The following is an 11,033-nucleotide window of genomic DNA, read 5'->3' on the forward strand; positions in this document are numbered from 1 at the left end:
ATAAATTTGGATTTGAAAAGGAGATAAAATAGAAAATAGTAATAGTTATGCCATGTAATATTTAATGTTCTAGTGGTTTGTTTATGATGACATCCATCTTATCTCTCGTTGGTTCTAGCCTTGGAAATGCTAATTATTGTTGGCAAATTTTCTTCATTTGGGCATAAGTGAAGATTTCAAAAATAGTTGATTGACGTGTTATTTGGACAATGGACCTGCAGGAAGAAACGAATTTGACCAACCGTTGTGGTAAGGGTGCCTATATTGTTATGAATAGATTCCAGATGCTTATATGTTGTAAATTCAAATATACCAAAATGTTTCAAGCGAAACATAAATATTACACCCTCGAATAAGCGAAATATCTTTGAAATTTTGAACCCTTTGACGCTATAGGAAAAACAAAGAAATTGCAACAAGTGGTTTGAATGAATGGAAATTTTTCCTTAAAAATAGACTGCTATCTAACCTCTAGAAAAAATACTAAGCATGGAATCAAACGAGGTCTATGAAAAAATCCTATGAAATTTCAATGAGTCAATTATCAATGCAGCCCCAAAGTATCCTTGTTGTCATGTGTGGACCAGTCCCTATGAAATCATCGTCCAAAATGTGTTCCTCGTTTTGTCATACTTCCAGTAGACAGTAGTTTTTTTCAGGGAAAATGCACAGGCCCTGGTTTTATAGAAACCAATTTGTTTTTGTACAGGCCAAGCTGGGGATCACTCAATTAGATAATACTCCAAGATATGTATGCACCACAAAAAAAGTTCTACGACTTCAATACAGTAAATCACATTAACGGGTCACATAACTTGAAGAGCCGTAGTTGACTGAAATGACATATCCATGGGTATATACTGGAGTACAACTACTAAGCACACCAACTCATGCTGCTATTACAGAAAATGGTTGAATTGGCTAAACTCTACAAAAAAAAAAAAAAAAAAAAAAAAAGCAGAGGAAACAAAACAGATCACCAAGGTTTATTCCTTTATTCCAAAGCATGGAACCCTCTATGACTTCTGCACATTTATATTAGCAGTAACATGCACACCATGCAATTCAAATCGTTCTGTCATGTAGAAGTGATCTTAGCTATCTAAAGAGCACCTGTGCCAGCTTAGATAAGATTAATTATATCGGGGAAATAAACTACGTGGGAATCCAAAGGGAATTATTCCCATGTCCTCCCACGGTCAATGGTCTTGAGTTATTGTTAATTGTCCGGACTGACACATTTGTGATGTCCATGCAGAACTGTAGAAGGGTTTGAATGACTATTTCTAAAACCCGTGTTCCCTGGACTGCAATAGCCTAAGCCAAAGTCAAACATTACAATAGTTTTCCCTTTTGCACATTTCGTACTGTCAAATAATTTTCTTCCTTGTAGTCTATTTTTGCCTTCTTGTCAACTACTATATTAATTAAGCTAACTTCTTCTCAGCCGTCGGTGCAATTGACAGTGGATTTAAGTAGATTGCCTTTTTTTCCTTGGCTTGGGTCAGTACTAACTAAATCTTCAACTTGCTCAATGACTTTTGGGCTTAGGTGAGTGGCAAGTTCAAAATTGGCATGCTACATTGGATCGCTCTGCTCAGGCATGCTGCTCCTTGAAAAGCCGCCTCCACTACAATGCATCATTAACTGGAGTTGGTTAAGGCACTATCTGGAATGAAGGAACATCTTTCCTTGTTTTTGTAGAAGAACAGGGAGCCAACTCCCCGGCTCCATATATCTATTAAAATGAAACCACCAGTCACCTTGTTCATTACAGCAATTCAAAGCATTTCTGGCCCTAATAGGGTCGGCTTCTTCACACCATCAGGACATGGGTAGCCACACTTTGGAGGGTCGTTCTTCGGGTATTCAAGTGTGTCTTCCCCCCATGATCAGCTTCCTCTGCTTGTGACTTCCAGGAATGAACCCACTCAAAGCTGGTGCAGCTTGTCAGGCTGGCATCGGGCACAGAGAAGCCAAATCGTTCCTCTCTCCAAATCTTTGAGTGGAACCTTCCAGTTACTCAGGTACAACAGTAACAGTCACCAGACCTGCTTCATATTAACCCAAGTATTTCTATTAAACACCAGGTTATTTCTACAGCTCCATAGCCCCCACATGATTGCATAGATATCAGTTAACTGCAAAATCAGGGTTTTTTCTCACGAAAAGAAAAACTGCAAAAGCAAGTTTTACATAACCATCTAGTTACTTGTGCAGCAAAGTTTATAGTTTGACATAAAAAACTTCGGAAACATCCATCAAGAGTAGCTCGGCTACCAGCATTCAGAGAAGAGATGGCGCAGTTTTAATCTAAGAACAGAGTATACGCTCTAGAGGCTTAACTATACCTCTTCTCGTCAAATTATCCCCAATCATAATCTATTTTGAGTAAAAAAACAAACGGAAAAGCTCAAATTTGGGGAGAACTTAAGGATCCAGACTGCAAGGAAGTATATAGTATTGGTTTAGAGCGCGCCTAGACTTCAGTCAAACGAGAAATAACATAATTCTCGGTCGGTCGGCAGTTGTCTTCTTCCTGCTTCCAGGTTCCTGTCCTGCATCTGGTAGCTGTGTTGGGCTGTACGCAGCCCAGGACAAAATCTGCCACCTTATGGGCTTCTCCGAAATCCCAATACATGCACGTCCCACTAGGCCCCTTCCCATCATCCTACATTTTGTTGTGTGTTTTTTCTAACTAAAACGTCCTAGAAAAAATTTGGCCTGTAAATTTAATATATAACATCCTTGTTTAAGTTGCACATTCTGATAACTTGGATTGCGCACAAAATAAATGTTTAACTAAATAAATGAAATGAGAAACAAAAAAAAATTGTCAAAAAAAAGAAGCAAAAAAGAAAGATTGCAGAAATGGGTACTAGCATATATAAGCATATGAAGTGTGGGAAAAGAGAGATGAAAATCAAGTTGCACATTTCACCTATGAGCAGAAACTATAGTGTTTACCTATTTGCAACTGGATTTCCACTAACTTAATGAGATTTGTTTCTTCAAACTTTTATCGGTTTGATTAACGAGTATAAACTAAACAATACTCATAAATCAAAATGGACAACCCAATCAAAACTTTACATAGTGACTAGCGTCGGTTGCATGCGGGGATGCAACGGGAAAAATTCCTCAGTTGTGCAACTGAGAAAAGAATACCTGATGCACATAGTGTGCGCAATTGATGCTTGGCTCCACGCGGTGTGCAACTGAGGCTAAGTTAAACGCGGTGTGCATATAGAACGAAAGGGTTGTCAACAATTGGAAGATCACCATCAATGATCACTGATGCCACTTTTTCAGCTTAGCGTTTAGATTGGAAGGCAGAAAAAGGCCACTCATTGAACCTGAATGCTAATGAACATCAAATCAACATCTCAGACAGGAGATTGTACGATGTAGAAAATTCTGAAATGTAATCACCATATATGATCTTGCTACTTGTTCTGATTCTGAAAACCCAAACATTTGAAATGTACATTTATTTGGGTATCATAGGTAACACTTAACATGCCATGGCAGAAAGAACACTCATTTTGTTTTTCTAGACCCAACACGGTATTATCAATGGAATTAATCGAGAAGGACAACCTCATCTCATGTTCTTAAACATATATCACGTTTTTAGCCACGGCTGTGAGGTGCAAGGTCCTAAAGTTCTAATGGCAGAAAGCAAATATATGGTCTTACTCACCGGGCAATAACATTATTAGCATGCACACAAGCTTCACAGTTTGATAAATATGCAGAATCTAGCAAATCACAATGCAACATATGAAGATCATGTAGTTATTCATTACAATTTGAGATGTACGCTTTTTTACAAAACATGTAGAAGAACCAGACATTTGTGCATTAAGACCACGTTTGTAACCAAGAGCAGCAGAAATTGCAAGAGGACAAAGAAAATCAAGTAACTGAGATAAGCACCAGCATTTTCCAAGCATATACGAATTTCTAATATAATTTAAGTTTCAACTTGTGTGCAATGTTTGTGTAAGCTAAACAAACAATAAATGTTTTGAAAAACGTTTCTACAGGAATATATAAAGTACTTGAAATACTAATGGGTAAAGCACACAAGAATGAAAGGGAGACAAGGACCAGAGATCCAGAATTAGAGATCCAGAATTATGCACCTACCTTGCTGTTGCTTTAGAGGCAATCTGCAAATATTTCACCTATCACTGATTTGGCTGTATAATTATTCATTCACATATTATTAAAACAAATTTTATGTCAATAATTGTCTTGATTCATTTCACCTATCACTGTATAGATACATCCAAATTTATACAAATCTACGACATCCTTTTTTGGGACGGAAGGAGTACATGATTAAAACTTTAAAAATATTATAACAACACCAGTGTTGTGCATTTGCTTCTTATAGATCACATATATTATTAGCAGATACTAAATAGTAGCTGCATTACCTATTTGGAATTCTACGAATTAACCATGATATACCTCATTTTTACTAAGCCAAAAAAAGGCCACAATGACAGTGATCACTGAGGACTGATGAAAACTCAAAATATGATGTACATTGTCGGAGTACTCTTATCCTATGCTTGAATTCAATGCATAACACCTAAGAGTAAAGAGAAACCAGCTGAGATCAGCCTAGAATCACTACCAAGAGCTGCTGATCATGGGTGGAAACATACTGGGAGTGTTTTATTTACTTTCAATATTAATCTTCAATAATTTTCCTGCTTTCCGATAAGAGCCAAATTTAAAAGCCTGAATTTCTATGAAATCATCATACGAGTTTGCAGCTCACAAAGTTTTACATGACTCATGGTGATTTGGCATCGTGTCCTGATCTATCTGTAGCTAGAGAGCATATTGTTTTCATAACCAAACAATGCATGGTCAGGCCGGAAGAATGCAGGAGCACTATATGGCATGGTATGTGTTATTACCTTTTAATTTTTCAGTTCTTTCACATGAACCTGGTTAAGAAGACAAACCAAGCGAGAGGGGATCATCTAACAACAACAACTGAACTGACAACGCTTTGCCCTTGCAAAGAACAACCTGCATAGGAACCTGGAAAAAAAAACAAGACAAACCAATACTGCTTAAGTATGTAAACTGTGAATTATATGTGAAGAGATGATTAACAGATATGATAAAAATATATATTGGTAAGTGATTAACTAATAGGAATGGATGTGAAGAATTAGGAAAACAAAATGACACATAAAATGGTAAAATAACAAGAGCAATTACCTGATTTGGCAAGATTAATTGTGGGCACTGTCAACACACGGAAAAAATAAACATTAGAGAGAGTTGTAAAAAAACAGTCGAGTGAGAAATAAAAACAGGGAATGACTGCTTTTACTTTTAGGGAGTATGAATTGTAAATAGCTTAGATATTTCAATACTCACTTGAAAATAACATTAACTGACCACTGCTAAACATTTGCATCTCCTGAAATGAGCATTTAAAATATATGTGGTATCAACAAAGCAGCATAAAACATTTGAGATGCCAGGTATTCCAATGAAAAGGGAAACTATACCGTACATCACATCATTACGTGAGTGACAGAGAAGAAAACCAGAAGCTTCTACTTCTAAATCCTGTTAGCAAGCAGATAAACATGTTGTAAATTTCAACTGTCATCATACAGATTTTTTTTGAAGTAAAATGCAATAGACATAAGAAAGCAATCTCCTACCAATTCCTCTAGCAACAAAGTGAGACCAATGACCACTTAGATTAGGATCTCCAGCCATGTGTTAGCTGATTCAATAAGAGAAAAAATGTTTCACCTATAGTTTGTCTGTTAAAACCTGAAGAATAGAGCAAGAACAAAGTCAATCAAAATGGCAGCCAAAGCTTTAGTCAAGTTCAATCAATTGGCCTTCATCAATCTCAGGGCTCAGTCACAAAGCTAGTACTACGGTGATTCAGGTTCAGGTTTTTCTCACCATTTTTCAGTACAAGGCAGAGAATGAGAGAAGGGCTAACCTCCTTGACCATCAACAACCCAAACTGTCTGATAATCTGCAAAATGTTCTCCTGAGCCTGTTCAACATAAAGAAGAAAGACAGGGCAACCATGTTCAAAATCATGCATCACAAAAAAGAAACTCCAGAGTTCACACTCATGTTAAGTGAACAGAAACTTTTAGGAACTGATTCCTCACCTTTAGCCCACGTCCATCGCCTCAGGTAAATCTGTGAAAGAATCAAGCACTGCAATGGCGTTCAAACATGATAGCCCGTGGGGAAAAGGAGTTCGGAAGAGATGAAGCAGGCCATCCACAATGCTCTGGCCCAGACATGATTTGGATTCAGTAGTCAGGCCAAGTAAATTTGTCAGATCCAAAGGAGACGGGCAAATTCAAGTCGTCAAATCGCACTGAATGCAGTATCAAGAACACCCCACGCAGGGAAGAAATTAGGCAGGTCAGAGAGATTTCTGACCCTCTATTTTTTCATAGCAACAAGGTTCGGAACATTGCATCGACAACATTACCCAAACACCGAGACCTACACACCCTAAGACACTGAACACTTGTTTCTAAGCCTTCTTCGGTGACTTGGCGGGCTTCTTGGGCGACTTGGGCTCCTTCTGGGCGGTCTTCTTGGGGAGCAGCACCGGGTTGATCTTGGGCAGCACGCCGCCGTGGGCGATGGTGACCCCGGCGAGCAGCTTCCCGAGCTCCTCGTCGTTCCTGACGGCGAGCAGCAGGTGCCTCGGGATGATGCGCGACTTCTTGTTGTCCTTGGCGGCGTTCCCGGCGAGCTCCAGCACCTCGGCGGCGAGGTACTCGAGGACGGCGGCGAGGTAGACGGGGGCGCCCGTGCCGACGCGCTGCGCGTACCGGCCCTTCTTGAGGTACCGCCCGACGCGGCCGACGGGGAACTGGAGCCCCGCCTTCACCGACCGCGTCACGGACTTCTTCCTCGGGCCGCCGGCCTTGCGCCCACCGGCGCCCTTCTTCGTCTTCGATGCGGCGGCGGTGCTTGAGACCTCCATTGCTGGCCGAGGATGAGTGTGGGGAGATCTGGTTAGTGCGGGGATTGCGGATTGAGTTTGGTGAATGTTGAGAGCGGAGGAGGCTGAGTATTTAAACGGCGCGGGAGGGGAAGGGTGGGCCCGCCGATCCGCGTGACAGGGGCTTTGGACGGTTCGATCTGCGGGAGAATCAACGGCTGCGATGTACTCCCTCCGTGCAGAAATATAAGACGTTCTAGCATTTTTCCGACCAGGTGAAAAGTCTGTGAAAAGACATCGCTACCCCTAATTTCGGATCTCATCGTTCTGGATCCCAGCTTCGTCTTCCTCGATCCCGGCGGCGGCGTCCTCAGCCACAAACGCCCGAGCCAGCACCTCCTCCCCCTGCAGGATCCATCCAGGACCTGAATTCATCCCCGCGCGCGCCATTCCAATCCATCCGGGCGCCGCCGAAATCCATCCGCGCACGCCGCCGAAGAGCATAATTCTCGGGCGTTTCCGGCAGCTGCACGTCGCCTAGCTGCACCTCCCGGAGGCCGGCCACGGATCCCCCAATCAGAAGCACCACGCCGGCCCCCAGCCAGTAGTCGGCATCCACGCTCGGGGCACCTCCATTCTTCTCGGCAGCTGCGCTGGCTCAGCTCGCCGGCAGTATCATCTCATCTCCTTGGCAATGTCAGCGGCTCCCGCTCAGCTCGCTGGTAGCTCCGCCCGCTCTCAAGGTCGTCGAGGCGCCCAAACCCGTCGTGCCTCAAGAAAAATGGTGCTTCCAGATTTTAAATTTAGTCCACCTGAAGAACAAGAAGAGGAAGTTAATAATCCACCTGCAAGTCAAAACCTGCTTCCAGATCTTAATACTCCTTGTGCTTGCTTAGTTGTGATGGAGTGTTGTTAAAAACAGTGTCATGAATATTTGCATAGTTCATGTTTGTAAGTAAATTATGCACTGAATATTGACAACAGTTCAAGAATAACAGAGAGGAACAGGGTGTCATTTGTTCTCTGACATATTCCCATCAGGGCCAGTATTTTTGTGCGAGCAATACAAGTGCTGGAGTGCTTTTGTGCAAATAATACAAGTGCTCGAGCAATCAACGGATTAGTTGACATAAAAAAGCACAGTATCTACTCTACAACACAAGCACAATATCCACTCCCTACAGTACAAGCACAAAACTCAGCTGATCTCGCTTAAAAGGAAGCATGAACAATACTCCAAAATCATTAGCTCTCTTTCGTGTACAGAAAATGAGAGAAATTAACAGATGTAAACAAGCACAAAGCAGTGGTAATGGTGGGGTTCAGTCTGTAGTGCTTTTTTTTTTGCGGGGACAGTCTGTAGTGCTTGATAAAACCTACTGTTGCAAGTAGAAGAACAGGTTAGCTGACTGCAAAATTCAGATTAGACACATACCCTTGTGGAGCGGACAAGCCCAAGACTGAGAACGCCCTGCTACATGGAGAAGTGCTGCTGGTCAAGGCCTCCCATACATAGCCCTTGAATTCCTATAGGAACACAAACAAACCTATTGTCGATGCCATGCATGCTGGGAATAGCAGCTTTGAGTGAATTAACAAAAAATTCACTATCACAAGTGCACAAGCAAATTAGAGGGCCAGGACTATCCAAGCCTAAGATACAGATAAACAAAAAATTCGTGGAGAAATGAAAATTGTGCTCTGAAGTTGGTGGAGGACTGGAGGTCACTGAGTTGGACCAAACTACTGTAATAAAAGTTTGCTAGTGCAGCATATTCAGAGTATTCATATACTAAAAAAATTCAGAGAAATATGGAGTACTCCACTAATTATCACAATGCAATCATCACAGAAATATGGAGTACAGTAGTTACTGAATATTGATAATACACGTAAGAAGAAAAAGATGCAATGTACAAGTAGATCAAGATGCAGTAGCTACTCACAGCAAGATTCATCCAGCACATACACATCCCAAAGAAGCAGTGCATATTACCCACTGTATTACCCAAGTAATCAGAATTTGAGAGCAGATTTAAACTGCTGGAGAGATCCAATCAATCACTAGTAAAGAAGAAAAAGGAGATTCTTCGCAAGAAAAAAAGAGATGCAAGCACGAGTAAAATCAATTACTGGTAGTACTGCTATCACTATGTGTCAAACTGCAATGGAATAACACATCAACAAGTAAGAAATTCGTGAGCTGACTGCACATGAACCTGTAATTACAACAACAGATGAAACCCTGGCCCTTGCAGAGAAGAATGTGACCTGAAAATTGATAGTGAGGGATATACCTGGAAAGACCGCTGGCCCTCCTCTCTGTTGAACATGACTACATTGTCGCCAAAAATTGCTTCCAAGGCACATATCTGAGGATTGATTGAGATTATATCAGACTAAAGCAGGTGAAAACACATGTCCAGGTAAAAACTACTCCGAAGACACCCTACTTGATACTTAGTATAACTAGGCCACTGAATGTGCATGACACGTCTTAATTTCTCTGGTTCATTTCCTATGAATGGCACAAACCATGAATCCATGATTCTCACCCAATCTTAGGAATTTAACAACGATATTGACCACAAATGTAGGCATGAATTAACTATAGGGCTCACAGCGAGCATCCTCTGAGACAAGAAAAATGATTCCAGACCTCAGTTGGCCCTCGAAGAATCAGTAAGAAAAGCAGAATCATGAAGTTCAGCACGGTCTCATATCCATCACGGAAGCTACTCGCTCATGCTTCGCAATCATACTGAACAATTCACGAGTAGCAGAGGGTGAGAGAGGGGCCAACGGATTACCTCGTCCTCCCGCCTCTGATCGTTGGCACGCAACTCCTCCTCGGTCAACTCCACTTCCTCCCGGCCAATCCCCACCAGCTCCTGGTCTCCCGCACCGACTCGAACGGCGCCGAGGTGTCGATCTCCGCCCTGCCTCCGCCCTCCGCCGATGGCCGCCGACACTGGCGGGGACGACGAGGACACCGTTACCCTAGCTCGACAGATGGAGCCCCGCCGCTGCAGATCGGACCGCCGGAGTGGTAAAAGACCAAGTTTTTAGCTCCACCTTGCTGGATATCATGGGAGAGGCGAGGACGTGGGAGGAAGAGGGGCGGCGGCTACGCGCGCGAGGAAGAGGGGCGGCACCGGCGCGCGAGGAAGAGGGGCGGCACCGTCGCGCGCGAGGAAGAGGGGCGGCGCCGACGCGCGCGACAGAGTGGGGTGCGGCGGCGGCGGCGGAGCGAGTGTAGCGGATGAGAGTGTGCTGCGCGAGTGGACGACCGGACGAGACGCGACGGGACCAAGGGGCAAAACGGGAAAGTTGTAATAGTTCGTAGCGCAAAAAAAGTTAGCCGTGAAACTCCCAACGTCTTACATTTCCGCACGGTGGGAGTACACAGTACTCTGTGCGTCGGATCCTGGAGCGGAGATGCGGTTTGATTAGCGGGACAATGGGCATCTCTCACGGAAAAGTATGGCGGGAGCTCAAAAAGATGGCGGGAAGACCACATGGCAACTGCCAATGGCGTAGCATTCTAAAAACTCTCATGAACAAATGGATGAACTATTGATTTGATTAGCGGGACAATGCGCATTGCACATAAAAGTATGGCGCGACATGTCAAAAAATAAAAGTATGGCGGGAGCTCAAAAAAATGGCAGTAATGTCACATGGTAAACGGTGTAGGCAATCTAAGATACTATAATACACGCATCATCTGCACCGAACAAGATGTTCGAAAACATCATGGATGCACACAACCAAATTCTTTCGTATTGTCCTTTCTTCCTCTTTGTTCGAAGACTTCTGAATCTTTTTTATGGAAAAACAGAGAGGAGATATAGTTTTGCATTTTGACCAATCCATATATCTGCTTAGTGAAGGAGATCTTGGAGTTCTTTATTGTTCTCCTCTTTGTTCTTCTTCTCGTATTTCTTCATACATTGCGTTGTTTTGGCGCGATTTGGGAGAGAATGATTTGAGCACCTCGTATGTTCTTTTCTATCGCATTTGATGCATCGGTTTGAGTTTTTTATGGATATTTGGTTGCTGAAAG

The 11,033-nt window shown here is 42.7% G+C and overlaps 1 protein-coding gene across 1 annotated transcript; it reads right to left on the bottom strand.

Moving 5' to 3' along the window:
* Positions 1-6,550: 6,550 nt before the first annotated feature.
* Positions 6,551-7,009, bottom strand: LOC124699418 (probable histone H2A.2). The gene has a single exon (XM_047231727.1). The coding sequence runs from the start codon at positions 7,007-7,009 to the stop codon at positions 6,551-6,553; it is 459 nt and encodes a 152-aa protein (XP_047087683.1).
* Positions 7,010-11,033: the final 4,024 nt, after the last annotated feature.

This window comes from Lolium rigidum, chromosome 3 (assembly GCF_022539505.1).
Source record: "Lolium rigidum isolate FL_2022 chromosome 3, APGP_CSIRO_Lrig_0.1, whole genome shotgun sequence".
Classification (NCBI taxonomy): domain Eukaryota; kingdom Viridiplantae; phylum Streptophyta; class Magnoliopsida; order Poales; family Poaceae; genus Lolium; species Lolium rigidum.